At 50.4% G+C, this 17,318-nt stretch overlaps 1 protein-coding gene across 50 annotated transcripts in view; it reads right to left on the reverse strand.

Annotated features, from left to right (window-relative positions):
- MAP4K4 (mitogen-activated protein kinase kinase kinase kinase 4) overlaps window positions 1-17,318 on the reverse strand; it is a 141,922-nt gene that overhangs the window by 31,955 nt on the left and 92,649 nt on the right. For all 50 annotated transcript variants that reach the window (XM_064481795.1, XM_064481794.1, XM_064481792.1 and 47 more), the window contains 5 exons: window positions 15,218-15,272; window positions 13,610-13,688; window positions 10,121-10,296; window positions 7,735-7,807; window positions 6,173-6,383 (listed from right to left, as the gene is read on the reverse strand). In XM_064481795.1, the coding sequence (XP_064337865.1) occupies window positions 6,173-6,383; window positions 7,735-7,807; window positions 10,121-10,296; window positions 13,610-13,688; window positions 15,218-15,272 (594 nt within the window). The remainder of the gene's footprint in view (window positions 1-6,172; window positions 6,384-7,734; window positions 7,808-10,120; window positions 10,297-13,609; window positions 13,689-15,217; window positions 15,273-17,318) is intronic.

Genomic DNA, 17,318 nt, shown 5'->3' on the forward strand with positions numbered 1-17,318 from the left:
CTGAAAAGCACTGGCCTCAGACCCCCGGTACGGGTCCCCCCTCACCCCACGTCGCTCCTGAGCCCCTGAGCCGGGGCGGCTTTTCACATCTGGGGGGGAACTGAGCTCTCGGTTCTATTTCACTGACGTTCACTTAAATTTCAACCGTCCTGCGTGGCCAGCACAGCTCTGGGGAAGCCACGGCACCAGACTTCTCAAGACCCAGGAAGCAATCAGCACCACGGGCCTTTGTGACAGATGTCGGCCAGTAAACCAGCAGTCTGGGGGAAGGCTACGGGGACATCCGACACCAGCACTGACAAGGGGACTACAGTGGAGGTGGTCACTGCACGTGACTGTTCCTCCTGGGTCTCCCCGCTCTCAGCCAGCCTATTCTCTGAGGGCAGACACTTTACAGTGATTTCCTGAGAGACGTAAACAAACGTCTTCCACGTGGAACAGCGGGTTGGAACCCGGCCCCTCGGGTGAGAATTCCAGCACCACTGTTCTCAGTGACATCTGGAGTCAGCTTCTGGCCCCACCTCCTCTCTTATTCCACAAAATTCTCATTGTGCCCCCCGCCATCGTCTGTTCTTAGAATTCAATGCACAGAACTCCCCCATGTTCCATGGGTGGGGTTGGGTTGTAAAAAGAACCGAGTTCCCATCCTGGTGATTAGAAACTACAACCTGAATGGCTAAGACACCTCTAGTAAATTCTACCTCCTCCCACTGCCCTGGCCCAGCGCTGCTGGTCACCTGCCAGCTTAACGCCTTTAGCTTTTCCTATTTCCGCACCCACCCCGTCCTGCCCTGACGCTGCACAGCCTGCACTCGGGGCCTGTGTGCTGCCCCGCACCCCTCAGACGGATGACCTCTGCCCTCTAAACACCAGCTCCCAGAAAGTCAGACCCACAAAACCACCCCGCCCCAGGACACCACGAACAATATGACCCAGAACTTGAGAGTCACATCCAGGAAGTGCTCTGGGGCCTTTCCTCTTCCAGGCAGACAAAGCTACGATCTCTTATTTTACACCTTTTGCTTCTTCAATACAGGAGCAAAAAGAACAGATTGGTTTTCACCACTACACCACTTACAATAAACACACAGTTGCTAAGAACACAACCCCATCGGTACAATATTTAAGTACTAGGTGTATCTATCCAATACACGTGCTCGATTTTTTTTACTGATGGGATGCATGATTAAAACTCTTTTCAGGCCACCGTGTGGTGCTAACCAAGGCCACGTGACCACAGACACCCCCCCCTCCACCACAACGGCCTTAGAGACAAGCCCCGCTGCCCTACATATCATGCAGGCCACCGAAAGTCCTTTCAGTTTTAGGAATGATGCTGGAGTGAAGGTGTTGCTTAGCCCCGTGGCATCACACAACAAAAGGAAATCCATGGTTGCGCATGCGTTTTCCTCTCTTGCGATTTACAAAATCTTGAAAAATTCTTTAGTTAAAAGCAAAGCCAATGCCTTGGCCGTTACCGGCAAGGACTCTCCCAGAGAGAGCCAGACAAGAGAAGAGTCTCCAGCTAGAGTCCTGGTTGCTGCCGTCTGGAAGCCCGGCTGGGTGGCCGCACACCCTGGCAGTCCAGATGCGGGCAAGTATCCCACTCAATCGGCCATTTCCAGAGAAGAAATAGGGAAGTTGCAGAGGAAAAGCAGAGCAGAGGGAACCAGCCCCAGAGCTGGCATCCGTGTGCCGGCCCCACCCATGAACCACGGCCACCCCGGCCACTGCGGGCAGGTCTGCCCTCCTCATCCCTCTCCTGCTTCCCACGCCGGGCTGTCGTCACCCGGAGTCTTGGCGAGCAACAGAATTCCGTGTGCATCCTCTGGTCTCGTGGGCCCGGACCCTGACTGAAAGCCTGCATTCTCCTGCGAGGCAGTCAGCTCCAACGTGGTGGGACGTGCAGAATCCATTTCTGGGGGTTATTTCCAACTGCATGGAAGGCAGGGCTCCCAGCCCAGTGGGAAATCCTGACTCCATCTAGGTAAATGCTACTAAGAACTTTAAATTTAAATTTTAAATGCTTTTATGAGTAGCTTTTTCAATTTAATTTGTTTTAAATGTTTTAATCAAAGTTCTAGATACTTTAAGAAGTCAAAAAGGATACAAGGCTTCTGTCAAACTTCACTCCCAGCTCTTCCTTCCAAGGCAAAACCACTTTCAATGCTTTCAGCTTTTCCCACAGTATTTACATCCCTATTTTTAAATAATGTACTTACAGAGCTATTTAGATTTCTTTCCACTTTAGACACCATCTATTGACTTCTCCCAAAGAACAGTCATTGCACCTCACCACCCTACGCCCCCAGTCTAGCCACGTGATAATATCTGGTTAAACGAAAACCACAATGAAGGCTGAGTCACATACGAGTTAAAACCAAATGTTACTAATTGCCTTACTTTTGTGTGTTTGGCTGGTCTTCTATGGGCCTGTCACTCCATCATCTGTCAAGTCCCTTACACCCCCATCCGTGCAGAGTCCCTCAAGTCCTTCTCTTGTCTTCACACTTGCTCAGGAGACTCCTGGAGGATGTGCTCCAGCAAATAAGGGCGAAGCTGTCAGGAGCACTGGGAAACCAGGATCCCACTTCACACGGAACAAAATTTTTCTCTTGCTTTACTTTGTTTTTAATTTCTTCTATGTCCTCCCACCTCGCTAAAACTGTGGGCCCTTTGGCATCTGCAGGCATGAATGTGACTGTGGGTCCTCTTGGTGGGGGAGGTGCTGACGGGTGACACCCACATGTAACCCCACACTGCACAAGTGGGCCCCACGGCCCAGCAACACGTGCCACTCCAGGGCTGAAAACCTGGGCAGCCCCTCAAGATGAGAGATGATTTTTAAAAAAATACCTACAGAAAAAGTCCTGAAGATCCCATCAGCAAGTCAACAACTAAAAGGGAGAAGCAAGTAGCAGGGAAAGTGACTCAGAGCCATAAGGGAAGTCCTTGGCCGGGTCCACCCGCCAGCGTTAAAAGTCTACAGAGCAGAGTCGTCTTTGCAACGGGTAAGATGGGGACACACAGGGAACTGGAGTTTTCCCTTTTTTCTTTTGAAGAAAAGAACCTCAATGCAAAGTCAGACGTCGTCTCCTATGTATAACTAAAAGGTCATTCACACAGTGATTTTAAATGCGCTGCTGTTGTAACGGCACCAGATGTTTGCTAAAAACAAATCTTCCTTAAGAAATGTTCTTTTTTTTTTTTTAAAAATAAAGTAGCAAGCCAAACCATAGACAAATGTCTCTTGCTTACTTTAACCAATAACCTGACAGTCTCCGTGAGGCCAAAACGAAGTACAGATTGGGAGACAGGAATCTTAGATACGCAGCAGGTTCAAATCCATGTCCGAAGTACAGCAGCCACCGTGGTGATCTTAACTTAGAAACGGATGGGTCTTCCCTCTAGGACGTCTTGTGTCATGTTTCTGTCAAACTTAGACAAAGAATGAGAAGGCGCTGACCACATCAGTGGATGTCACGAGGCATGGGAGGGGCAGTTAGTAGGTGCCAAGGCAAGATCCAATGGAAAAAGAGCACAAAACCATTCAGATAAAACGACAATCTGACTGAACAATCTTCATTTTTGCTTCAAAAAAAGGGAGTAAGAATAGACTGGGAGAAAAAGCTGGCCGGGGTGAGGAATTCCTAGCTAGAGGCGAAGCACTGTGTGAGCCGAAGGACAACTTCTGGCGGAGGGAGGTCACCGCCCCGCGAGGCCCTGAGCCTGGGTGAGAGCAGGCTGAGAAAGCACTGGGCGTGTCCGGCAGAGGAGCGCCGGGAGGCCTGCCGCACACCTGAGGAGCGTGGGAGGGAAGACGAAACCGCTGGGGTGAACCCGGCTGTGGGGCCTCTGCCCTCCCCCCTTTCCTCCCAGGACCGTCCATGGGCGACACGGGAAGCGGGAAACAGAAGCACCATCTTCAGCAAAACCGGGAGACAGACCCAACAGTATCTGCAAGGACTTCCCCCAGTTTACAGGTGTCAAGGAAGAGGAAGCAGAGGAAACAAAGGAGCACCAAGGAAGAGGGGAGGGCACCCGTGCGCAGGTGACCTGTCCCAGGCGAAGGGCCCGCGACGCGCAGGGCACTCACCCTCACCGGCAGAGGCTCTGAATCAGGAGTGGGGCGCAGAGGCGGTCCCGACTGCGCGGCACTTTCCGAGGAAGGAGCGCCTGCCCGGCTTCCCACAGCCTCGGCTCGGCGACCTGTCCTCGCCCACCACTGACAGAGAGCTGTCACAGCCTTTTGGGTGGAAGCACCACTTACCCCGTGAGCGTGGCTGACCACTCTTACCTTTGTGAATAACAAAAGGAATCCCTATTCCCCAAAACTTTAGTGCCAGTAAAGGGCGACAAATCATCCATGGCTCAGATATTCCCAAATTACCTCCTGGGACCTAGAGTGCAGACAATGCTTAGTAACCAGGCCAGTAAAAGGCGCTGGGTCACCACGAATCCAGGCCCATGGACTCTGTTCGTGCAACGCCACAATTTCAGGACCTGGCTCCATCCTCACTGACTAGGAGGTAAAAAGGTGACTTCTGAGTTTGAACTTTTATTGAGAAGCTGGAATTAAAGGGCTGACTGAAGAGAGTCAAGTGCCAAGATCTCACTTAGCTGATGACCCTGATTCTCGCCTGTCCTGAGATGACAGGACAAATGGCTTTAACCTCAGTTCCTTTCCTTGAGCCATCACTGGCCTAACTCTGGAATCCTCACCGCCTCCCACCGCTGCCTGCCTGTGTCCAGAGCCTGGATGATGGACACATGCCCCACGGTCACTTGGCCTGCAAACAGCTTCCAGGACCTACGTTACAAAGCTCCAGCTGACCCGGCCCTTCAAGCTGTAAGTCACCAAACTAACTGCATCAGGAGACTAAGGAAAGTACAGCCCAGGGTTAGACAGGATGGTGGGAAATACCACATAAAGCAGCAACCAAGGAAAAAAGAAAGTGAAAAAAACAAACAAACGGGGGGAAAAGGCAACTAGAAACAGCCGAAGCCTCAAAACTCAAGCAGCCTCATGTACTAAGTCCAAGTGGTCCACGGACAGCCTGACAAACCCTGGAACCATTCAGGGATTCTGCTATGTTGAAGATCACTGAAAACAGCCCTTAAAATATTACAGAAGAGTTTGTAAATAAACTGCAAAGAGGGTTACACACACAGCAGCGCTGCCCTTCCTCGGGGCAGGCTGTGCCCTACGCTCTCCGCCACCAGCACCGCTGGGCACTTCCAGTCTCCTTGCTGGACGGACAGATACGGTTTCCTAAACTAGGGGCAAGGGGTGAAGCTGTCAGAATTCAGTGTAAACACACAAAAACAAAGACTCTCCCCACAAAAGGTGCCCTTAAGTAGCCTGGGGAAAAGCACTGTACCAGTAACACAACTGCCTTTGCTGTTGTTCGGGGTCTTTTTCTGGCATTAAAGACAAAGGTGAAACAGTAAGACGCATGAATTAAATAGAAACAAACTATTACGAGTGAGAAACCTGGAGCTGTGAAACACACAGTAAAAGGCAGTCAGGAAAAGAAAATCAAAAGAAAACTTTTGAGCCCCAAGTGAACTACAGGGAAATAATGCCGCTGTGAATTAAAAACGAAAAAGCTGTGGGTAACCACGCTACCAATGTCTTTAGTGTTACAAACTGTGCTGCCCCCACACAGATAACTAATCCCACATTAATAACCAGACCACAGAGCAGCATCTGTATTACACCCAACGTCGTTCTTTTCTTCAACCCTTCCTCTTGCATGTACCTAAAGTTATCTGCAGAAAAATGGTTTTCCTGTGAAAAAGTCTGAAGTTCCAGAAAAATATGGACACACACACTTGGGCGCAGAGGCCGAGAGCAGAAGGGAAGGAGGCTGGGCCTGGGCCGGCCACCTCCGACCCCTGCGGGCAGGGCCTCCGCCGGGCGGGGGGCCGCAGCCTCCAGGCCCCCACCAGCGATGGGAGCCACTGGGGGGCTGGTCCGGGGCGTTTTCACAAGCAAGGAGGACGCTCCCAAGGCCTCCTGCACTGTGAAGCCCTGTCGGTGCCGGGGCGCAGGCGTCCCTCCGGGAGTGACCCGGACAACTGAGCCTCGGGAGCCCACAGAAGTCGGCCTTTGGGTGTCCGGCCCCCCGTGCGGAGAGAGAGCGAGGACCCACCCGGACGCCCCCGCTACCTCCTCCAGCCGCCGCCTCTGCTCCTTCTGCTGCTCGATGCGCTTCTGCCTCTCGGCCAGCAGCTGCCGCTTGTACTCCTCCTGCTCCCGGAGCTGCTGCTCCTGTAGGAGCTGCTGCCTCCGCAGGGCCTCCGAGCGCTCCTTGTTCTCCTGCTGCAGCCGCAGGAAGTCCCGACGGAGCGTGGACTCACCGGGCACGTTGACGATGGAGCTGCAGGGGGAAGGGGCTGTCAGGGGTGTGGGGCCGGTGCCCCCTTTCCTACTGTCACCCTCCTGACGAGCTCCCCCTATAAATCCACGGGGATGACCGTCTCGACAATTCAACAGCATCACATCTTGTCTTATCTGTTTCATAAATACCTCAACCCTGTCCTGGATGTTTGACAAGACATCGCTAGTGAGGATTCTCACATCAGCTCACACTGTGGACGAGGAAGAGCTGAGATCGCCTCCTTCTGCGTGTCATCGGTCCCTCTCCGACCACCTGACCTCCCATCAGTAAAAGCAGCACCAAGTTCCAGGTCGGCCGGGACCAATATCAGAGGAACCTGTCCCTCATCATCTTCGTCTGGTCCACCAAGTCCTGTCACGTTTTCCCTCCCACTCTCCTTTCCAGGGTCAGCGGCTGAGCCCAACTGGGTCCCAGGTATGAGTTGCCGCACAGATAAATTAATCAGCATCGCCCTGAGCAGAAAGCTGCTTCTGCGCTCCCCAAACACGCAGAACAACACAGCAAATAAGTCTCCCCAAGTTGCCTCTTCCATTACATCACACTCCTAATCCCAAACAACGACACCACTCATGAAGTCAGCTCAAACTACGGTAAAACTTTAGTCCCAGGTGGGTTCAAATCTTGTACATAAGAAGAGAACACAGAGTTTTTTTTCAATAAATTCTCTTCATTCTTGACACACTTTCTCCAAACTCCCTGCACAGGGTCCCCCTCATTCTTCCCCTGTCCAGCAGGTCCGTTGCGTGCAAGATCGTCATTAAGTGTTAGATCTTCTCTTCCCTGATTAATGAGTCACTGTGAGGTTCGTGCTATCCAACTGGGCCTTGGGGAGCCAGAGATGACCAGAACATGGACTATAAAATGGGTCAGGACAGAATGCACCCCAACAGAGGACGTGAGATGCTAGAGCTGCACTGGAGGGGGAGCCAGACAAGCCCAGAGACAAATGTGTTTGGGGAAGGACTGAGGCGGTGTCAGCCGAGGCCCTGCTGGCCTGGGAGCAGGACAGCTGTGCGTGCAGGGCTGTTCACGCGTCACCAGACACTTCCTGGGGCAATGCCAGGGGCAAGCCCCCTTCCCCGGGGCCAGACACAGCCTCAGTGTTTCCAAATGCCTGGGGGAGAGGAGGCAGTGCGGTCTCGGTACAGAGCCACTGGGGCAGAGGCTCAAGAAAGAAAGTGTTTACAGGGATCTTTCAAAGAGTAGAAGAACGGGAGATACTGATACTAAGACACTTTCAAAGTCATTTATGGCTCCTTCATTCTCCACGGGCATCACCGTGCGACAGTCTCTCTGGGAAGCAGGGGGCGGGTGGCGGCGGCGGCCTTACCTGGGCTCCCCCTCCTGCTCCGGCACCTCCTCCTCCTCCTCCTCACTCCCGCTGTACTCGTACTCAGTCTCATCTGTGAACAAGACAACAAGACAACTGGGGCACAAACCAACTCCTGCACAGACAGGAGCATCCCCGAGGGCACAGCCGCCGACAATAAACCAGATATCCTTCGAGAAAATAAAATGCGTGCAGAGGACTTGGGGGGAGGAAAGCGTGACACCAGGTTCCCGCCGTGGCGGCGGGCACGCCCTGGGCCAGCCTCACTCCCCCCGGGAAAGCAGACTCCGCTGTGCTCCGGACGAGCCCTGGTGGGGCGAAGGCGGGGGGGGGGGGGGGGGCCGCAGGGCCCCGGACACACAAGGACAGTGGTCCGGCGTGGCAGCCAACAGTCCACTCTGACGCCCGCACTCGAGAGAGAGATGTAACGGCCCGTGCTAAGGCAATGAAAGAATGTATTTGGTTATTTTCAGCTCTCAGGGCTCGCCTTAGAGGACAGCAGAGACAAAAGCCTCTGGGCTGAGACAGGGTGAAGCCCTGGGTAGGTACTCAGGGCAGGAAAACCTAACTCCACGTTCCCACAAATCATAAAGGAGGAACCAGGGAAAACCTGATTAAACAGCATAGCTAAAGGAGGAGCCAAAAGCCGCTCTTAGACCAGAACTAAGCAAAGTTTCAGCGTGAATAACGTACTTCCACTTCAACAGGTTTTATAACGTCTCCCCAAGAGCAGCAGTCCGTTTCACTGGGCCCTGCCCTCAATGCGAGTACCTGACTCACAGCGAGCCCTTTCACTCCAGACAGCAATCAGAGCCGAACAGGCTGAAGGGACTTACCAATTCATAAACAAAGCACACATCTCTAACTTTTTTCAGAGATATGTAAGTCTTCAGAGATGTATAAGGAAAATCAGTTTTCTGGTAAGAAAAACGGGCCTGAGAACTTAAAAGATGGCTCAGTCTATACTGTATACAGCTGGCAATATCTGTTACGTGTATTTACGTCTCTACGCCCGACATCAGTTCTTTTCTATGCTAGAAAATCAAAACTATGTAATTTTAAAGAACTCAAGAATAGGCTAGTTTCCCAGGGAAATTCCAACCTAAATAATCTCAGGAGTCCTTTAAGTAGGTACTCATATATTTAAACTTCTGTACTATAAACTCAGTGATTGGCAAGACGTACGGGGAAGGTGAACGAAGGCGAAGAGGCTCTTCTGTCACCATGACCTGAAGACAGGGAAGGAAGGTGGAGGGCTCCCCTGCCCGCACCTGCGGCGGTCGTGGGTGATGGGGATACGCGAGGTGCTATGAGCCCGACTGGAGCCAGCGCTCCAGGGCTGTCTGCTATTATTAAAAAAGTAGTGGGAAAATGATCCAATATGAAATAACCTTTTCCCAAAAAAGCTTTCTTTCGTTCTCAAACTTTAGTTCACTTTGTTACAAGTGCATAGCTTAGTGTATGAAGCTTAATTACTTTCATGGTCAAATGTATCAGACAGCAAAGAAGTTCTGATGACCATCAGTGATGAGTTAACTCTGAGTACCGCACTTGTGTCTAGTTGGAAACGACTCTGGGAAAAAGCTCAGCACAGGCCTCCAAAGGTGCCTCTGACCAACTATTTACTCCCTTGAACTTGTTCTTTTTAGTTTCTTCTTTGGCCTTGAAATTTGACTGTCCAATAAAGTTCATTAGTGGGACACCAGTTCTCCAATGTTGTTCTGTAAAGTTACAGTGAGAATTCAAGGGACAAGAAGGTCGATGTGAGCCCGGGGCTCTGAGAAGAGGCTCAGGGAAGATGGTGGTGAAGCTGGGCCGGCACCTCACTGGGCAGAAGGCACCGCCGAACCCACAGAACACGTCAGGACAGAGCACTCGGAGCCTTAAGCAAAGGGCACAAGCACACACTTGTGCTGCAGGGGAAGAAGAGAAAGCCGCCGGGCTGCACGTGGGGCCTGGGCCCCCCACACCACGGGGGCCGTGTGAAGCTGGGCACCCTGGGGCTCTGAGCAGGAGAGGAAGGGGGGTGAACACACCATGGCAATGCTCACGGCTGGCGCGCGAGGCCCTGTGTGACGTGCACAGAACGCGAGGTCCACAGTGAAGTAAAAGGCGCAGCAGAACAGACCACTCCTGATGAGGAGCCAGAGAGCAGCCACCAGCTGCCTGGCCGCGGGGCCGGCGGCACGCCATGCGCTCGGGTCACCTCGGCTGGAGCCCGGCTGGCCCCTCGGCCCACCCCTGCGTGCAGAGCAGAGACTGACGGCTCAGGCCTCGGCCAGGTGAGCACACACTCACAGGTGGGAAAGGAGTAATGCATGCTGGCCAGCAAGAACGTCAAAAAATCTTTCATGTTTTAAGACGTAAATAAAAACCGGTTTAATACCTTTCTCTCCCCTCTTCTTTCTGGTCCGGTCTATGTGGTCCTTAAGCTGGATTCTAACTTGCCTTTCATTCGGCTGGTCCCTTATGAAAGGATGTTTCAAAAGCTGCTCAGTGGAGGGCCGCTGCAGGTAATTCTTCACCAGACACCCTTCTATAAAACTAAAAAACTTCTTTGACCTAGAAGAGGAAGTACAAAAGACCATCAAATTTCTACCACCAAGAGCAAAGCTCCAAAATATCAATGACTTACAAGCTTGAAAACAAAGAAGGGCTTCAGAATCCACTGTGAACGACACTCCGCAAAAGCACAGGAATAAAACACAAACAGAAGCAGGACCATGGCCAGGAGTGTCCCTGAAACACGGCTGAAGAGCTGCACGCACACCGGGGGCCACGGAGGCAGCTGACATCACGGGAGGGGGCGACAAGGGAGCAGAGAGGGGTTTTGCTAATATGAAGCGGACAGAGGATAGACGTCTGGACCTAGACGACGAGGGCACACGTAGATAAGAAAGGGAGCCAAGGCAGCGACCAAACACGGGGCTTGAACCTGCAACATGACGTTTCCATCAGCTTGGAACCAGTTCCCCTATCAGTCTTCTCTGCTGAACGCGGAGGTAGAAACAACAGTGGGGGGGGGGGGGGGGGGGCGATGGCTCTACTGTCACACTGACCCTGCAGCCCCCTGACTCCCGTTTCCCCATCTCTGGCTCATGTTGACCCTTCACTAGCCTTGGCCACGACACCGTTCCTCACCTGATCTCCCGAGACTCAGCTCAGGCATCTTCTCTCTGGGAGCCTCCCCCTGGGGCTGCCTGCCCGAAACACCCTGCACGTTGCACACTCACGTGTCTGTCTCCCCCCGGACTGAACGGTACAGGTCAGGCCTGGTTCCTCCTTTTCAGCTTGTCGGCAATGCCCAGCTCTGAGCAGGCAGACTACAATAGTTAGGTGTGGAATAAATTTTTGTTGAATGAATGACTTATTTGGTCTTTAAAAATGTGATTGAGAAAATTAGCTCAGTTCTTTCCAGTTATCTCACTGCTCTGAGGAATCGCTTCTATTGTCTTCTATTTCATTCAAACTTACTATTTCTGTTCTACTCAACAGACATTTATGCATCAACGACTAACATGTACGCTTGGCTCCGTAAGAGACAGCACGCAGGAGATAAAGGGAGGAAATGCACACACACACAACAGCGGACGTGCAGTCACACTTAGAGAGGAAGAAGGAACCACAGCGACAGTGGAGGGGGCGAGACGTCAAGGAAAAGGAGGGCACGAGACGTTCCAAGACGGGGGAGAGAAGCCATCACCCCGGAGTGACAGGGACATCACGGACGAGGCAGCGGAGCACTAGGGAATAATGAATCGTTTCCTGACGTGAGTGTGAAAAGCAGACAGAATACAAAAAGAGGTTGGGGTCAGCTCAGAAAAGGGCCCACACAGCCACTCACACAGGCTGCTACTTACTCTGTGGTTAAAGAGGAACGTGGAAGATTTCACACAGTTGTGGCAGAATGCTCTAACACAGAGACCCCCACACCCCACTGCCCACAAGGATGATCTGGGAGTTTATTAAAACTATAAATGCCCACGTCACTCCTCAGACCAAACAAACCAGTAACTAAGGTTGGAGCCCTGAGTTTAAAAAACTCCAGACGGCTTCTCGTGTGCCGTGTGCACAGACTGACACCTGAGAATTGGGGATCCACAATATAGTCTTTAAAACCAACAACCATATTCTGCTGGAAGAGAGTTCACTGATCATCTTTCAAAAGCCCCCTCTCCAAAAACAGTGGTAAAAACTACATCGGGTGAACAGGACAGGACTGCCGTCGTAAAGGAAAAAGGACTCTGTGCCTGTAACCCTCGCAACCCTTTAGGATGCTTAGGTAAAATGAGGCAATGACGTAAACTGGTGAGGATGCGCTAATCCAGCAGAGTCAGAGCCAGTTTGGTGGAAGAAGACGGGAAGGGTCTACCGTCATCGTGTCCGTCTCCCTGCTTCATGTACCGTACACACAGCGAATCCAAAACAGTAATGGACAGAATCATCAGAGTGGGCCAACGGACTAGATGTGTAAGTTGCAAAATACCCTGAAGGTGGAGCATAATAAAATCCAACAGAGAGAGAAAGGGGGAAGCGAGTGCTGTTTAATAAAGCGCCCCCCAGCCCTGCACGGACTCCCTGGCAATACCCACTACCCAGCCCACGTCTGGTTTCCAGGGCCGGCCACCCAGGGAAGCCCATCATTTACCACGTTTTAATACAGGAGACCAGCTGGGGCTAAAATCACTGCAACTGTAAAGCCTTAAAGAACCTCTCCAAGGACTGGCAGAACCAGACAACCTCAGCTACCTGAAGCTGAGTGTGGTCAGACAGGATAAAGGAGGGAGAGAATCCTGCCAGCAGACAAAGGCGGGGAAGGATGGAGAGTGGTGCTCAGGAGAGGACAGGGAGGAGCGTGAAGGAAACAGGAGTGACACCACGGTGGGCACGTCCACACCCACAGACAGGAAGGACACCAGAACATCAGAAGGTGAGCCACCAAGTGGAACAGAGCAGATGAACAGCTAGAAGACCGCGTCCAGGAGAGAAGGAGGCCCGAAGTGGAGGTCCTGTGCCAATTTCAGAATTAGAGGCAGGAATCTCAGAGGAGACAACACTAACTGGAAAACTGGTGAGAACAGTGAGAATAGTTTCAGAAAGGGAAAAAGTCCACAGCAGGTAAGACAGACAGACAGCCGAGCGCAGGAAGCAGGGACAGGCAAGGAGGGAGGAGAGCCCGCGTGCACACAGGGACCGACAGGAAGGGACCAGAAAAGCTCACAGGGGGCAGCAAGTGGGTGAAACTCTTAGGCAAAAAACAAAGCACTGCCTCTCCCTCCAAGGTGTTAAAACCAGACCAAAGCAGCACCTCCCCACGCTGCTGCAAGTTTTCCCGCCCTCGCCAGGGGCGGCACCACCATCTCCCTCTGCCGGGATCAGCTCCTGTTTAGCAAACGCACGAGGAAGGGGCAGCCCGGGAAGAGGGCCCCTCCCCCGATGCGGTCTGCTGGGATGAAAACAGGCACCTAGAATTCAGTGTCCTGCAATGATTACAGCGAACGCCTCCGTGAATTTTAAAATGCTATTTCCACCGAGGAACTGCAAGTCGAGACAGCGCTGCTGTTTAAAGGAAACATGTTTAGAAATACACGACACTGAAAGTGTGCTTAAATATTACAACAGAACTTTCTTCTTGAACCACGTTCTGGTGTTTCATACAGTCACTTGTTACCATTTTATAATTCAAGGACAATTTATCAAGAAAAAAATACATTAAAAAAATAAACCAATACTCTTTTTAACTGGCGTCTTGGAGCCGGCTCGTGGTCCTGGGCAATCAGAGTGGCAAGGATTTTGTCTTGAAGTAAAACTAAAAAGGAACATTTTTTTTTTAAAGGAAAAGAACAAGAACGACAAGAAAGCACACACAGCTTACCATTTTTTGGACTTCAGCCGGGGAGGAGGGTTTCTGGGGATGAGAAACAGCGCTCTCATTGGATGCATGTCACAGAGAGCTGGGGAGAGGAGACGCGTGTCAGTGCGGCACTCCCGTGACTTGCCCCGGTTCCCGGCTCACCCGTGACACCACACGCTCTGCCCATCGTGACTGACCCGCTTTACCTCAAGCAGTCCAGACACTTGGTTATGAGGCCTCGACACGGCCCGAACCCCCCGCTTAAACACAGCAAAACGTAAGGTGGACAAGAGCAACAAGAATACCGCTTCAGATGGACACGGGAAGGCCTCATAAATCAGAGCTAAATGCTGATTCAAAGCCCTAAAGGGGTGAACAGCTTAGGTTCCTACTCCATCTATAAGACGACAATGAAAATCATTTTATTTTCATGCGGTTGCTTTGAGCAGTAAATTGGACGCTGCTTAAAGGCCATCGTCACACGATGCCTGGAACACAGTGAGCCCTGAGCCCTCCAGGAATGTTCTCTGTTCGCTGTTACAGCTAGCATTACCGCGGAAAAGCAGAAACGTGGGAGTGAAACGGAACTGTTCAATTCTGCGCAGTTACTGTCTGTACTGTGATCACCTGCCCAGTGAAGGGGTGTCAGGGGCACGTGCGCCCGTGAGTCTGTCACAACGGGCATTTCCGTGTTTATTTACCTTCACGGGAATCTTACAAGGCAGCTGGGGCATGGGGCCAGAGGAAAAGAGAGGACTAGTCCCACCGGGAAATAAAACTGAGACACAGGGTTGGGCAGTGCTGCCCTGTCTCAGGTCCTCGGGGGACACGGTGACCAAGACAGACGGCCGCTTCTGCAAGGCAAACTAGCTCTTAGCTGTGGGCAGTCTTCCTTCATTCACTCAACAAATGCTTATTCAGCAGCAACTACGCACCAGACAGTCAGGCATTCTTCGTGATCTCTGCAATTCTACCTGCCCCTGATTAAGAATCAGTTCTGGGGGAGGTTACAGCTCAGGGGTAGAGCGCGTGCTTAGCATGCACGAGGTCCTGGGTTCAATCCCCAGTCCCTCCCTCTAAAAAAAAGATAAGTAAATAAATTACCTCCCCCCGCCAAAAAAAATTTAATAAAAATGAGTCAATTACAAAAGAAAAATCTAAGCTATTAAAAAAATTAATTTTATGAAGCTGTCACTGATTTAACCCAAAGCAGAAGCAAAATTTCACAGGTAATCCAAAAAAAAAAAAAATTACAGGTGAAAAACTATGCCTCTGTTTGTAAAGTCAAAACATAATACTGACAGTTCCTGTGTTAGAACCAGTTTCACTGAGTATCAGATTTAAACTGGAAAAAGAAGTACTGCTTGTTACCTGCTGTCAGAATAATTTCAGGTCACACGTCTGATTACAAGTTAAATAAAGGATAACGTAGCCTACAGACCTCAGGGAGATGTTCAAAAGGAACAATGCCTGCCAAGAATTGCTTTTACACCTAAACTCCACTGCACTTAGGATTCCTTCATCTAAACGCCCTTCAAGGAAAAGTTCCTCCACAAAGTGTTCTTTCTGAAGCCATGAAACCAGGTTTAAGTCACAGACCACAACCAGGTTCAAAAAGAGGCTACTTACGGGGAGCGCCTTCTGCCATCTCGATGGCGGTGATGCCGCAAGACCACAGGTCACTCTGCAGAACAAAGCAGGACGTGAGGCCATGAACTCTCCACCGCTGGCCAACCACACAGACAACATACATGCACTCGTGGGTGTATAAACTGAGACGAAGCTCGCCAGGAAATGAAAAGCACATACACATCTGGAAGAGTACCTTCCAAATGAATGAGCAGATGATACAATGAAGACAAAGCTGGCTGTTAACCAGAACCACCCCGGCCTACGGGGAACTAGACGCGGTCCACGCGACAGCTTCTCCGACGGCCGCAGCAGGCTCTGCACACCAGTGTCCCTTCGGGTCTTTACAAGCAGTAGGTAGCTTAGACTCCCAGCCCTGACTGCTGTTGGTAATCTTATGTTTTACGACAGTATCTCACACTTAATTAAGATGTCAAAAGTTTTAAGGCTAGAAGTACGCTTTATAAAAGGTCTGCAGCTGAATTAATAAGACCTACCCTAGCTCACTAAACTCCATCAGGCCGCTGCGTCTCTCCCTTCAAACTCAGGAAGGGATGTGTGGTAAGCTAAGTGCTTGCAATCTTCTGATTCCCCTGAAATACCAATTTAAAAATTCGAACTTTATTCTCTACTCAAATGTAAGTTCCACAAGGGCGGGCACTTTCATTGTTTCATTCACCTTTGCGCCTCCAGAACTATGACTACCATGGGGCAGACGCTCAGTATACACTAGATGAAGTTTTATCAGCCAACTTCTTAAAACCCAAATGAGATTTTCTTAAAGCAGGTAACAGATGGTTATCATCATGAGCCTTCTTTTGTTTATATGCTATACTAACAAAGAAACTGCTTAAAGTTGCTCAGCTTAAGGGTTTTCCTAAATAACCTATAACATATATTTTATCACAAGAGGTAAGGACAGGCCTGTGGGTTGCCCCTTTATTGTTATGGGGTTTTCTACACTATCAGGTACGAAGGGTGGTTCACGACCTGAACCCGGTGACTGGCCTCGGCAGCAGCAGTGGTGGGGCAGTGGTCCACGCCCCTGGAGGGATGCGTCACACACCACACCCATCTCCTCTGAGGGCACCCTAAGGCCTTCCTGGATACTAACTGAGCCTTTCAAGTTTACAGGAAAACAAGCTAAATGACATTACAAAGATTGCAGAGCTAACATTCAGAAATGGTAAGATAAATCTAAAAGGTGGAACACTGCCTCTTCAGCAAGTCAGGGACAAGGAGTGGGGTGGGGTGAGGGATATTCTCAATTAGAAGGTATCCAACAGCCAAACAACCAAATCCAGCGTCTCGTCCTGCACTGAACACTGGTCTGGACAGACCAGCTGTAAGCCAGCTGGTCTAACTATGGACTCTATTAAGAAATCATTCTTAAGCAAAACTATGATAATATTTTGGATGTCAGAAAACGTTTTGAGATTCTGGAGACACATAATGAAGTGTCTCCAGAATCTCAAAATGATGATGAAACAAAGAGTGACAAGCTGTAAAGTCTTATCACCTATTTTAAAATGCTTCAACATATAAAAAGATAAAATAAATATTCCTCTCCATAGACTTAAATTGAGTTTCCTTAACTGGGTATTTATCGTAAATACTGAAATACACTGGGGACTGTTAAGATACGAATTCATTTTTGAATATCATTAACAGGTACATCGACAACTCTAACTCATTTAAGGCAAGAGAATTTTTTAAAAACATATTCAACCTGAGTCTGATGATCAAATATGGGTTTTACATCAGGATCAAAAAGTGCATTATCAATCTAAGTCCCTAGAGGTCACTCTAACAGTTTAAATCCACTTGTGCACCAAAGCGAAGCTCTGTAACGATGCTCTCAGGCTTCACGGAGACGAAGCTACTGCTATACAGTCTGACAATACTTTAAAAATAATAAACATCTGATTATAATATACTCTTCAAGGTAAAAAGGATAGCAAACAGGGCAGAAGCATTTACTCACTCAGGGCAAACAACAGTGACCGCCCCCTGCCTGGAAAGCAGCATCCCACTTAGTAACAGAACAGAGGTGACACAGAATGGACCAAAGCAAGCCTCCCAATACTGTCCCAGCAGAGGT

This window comes from Camelus dromedarius, chromosome 33 (genome assembly GCF_036321535.1).
Source record: "Camelus dromedarius isolate mCamDro1 chromosome 33, mCamDro1.pat, whole genome shotgun sequence".
NCBI lineage: Eukaryota > Metazoa > Chordata > Mammalia > Artiodactyla > Camelidae > Camelus > Camelus dromedarius.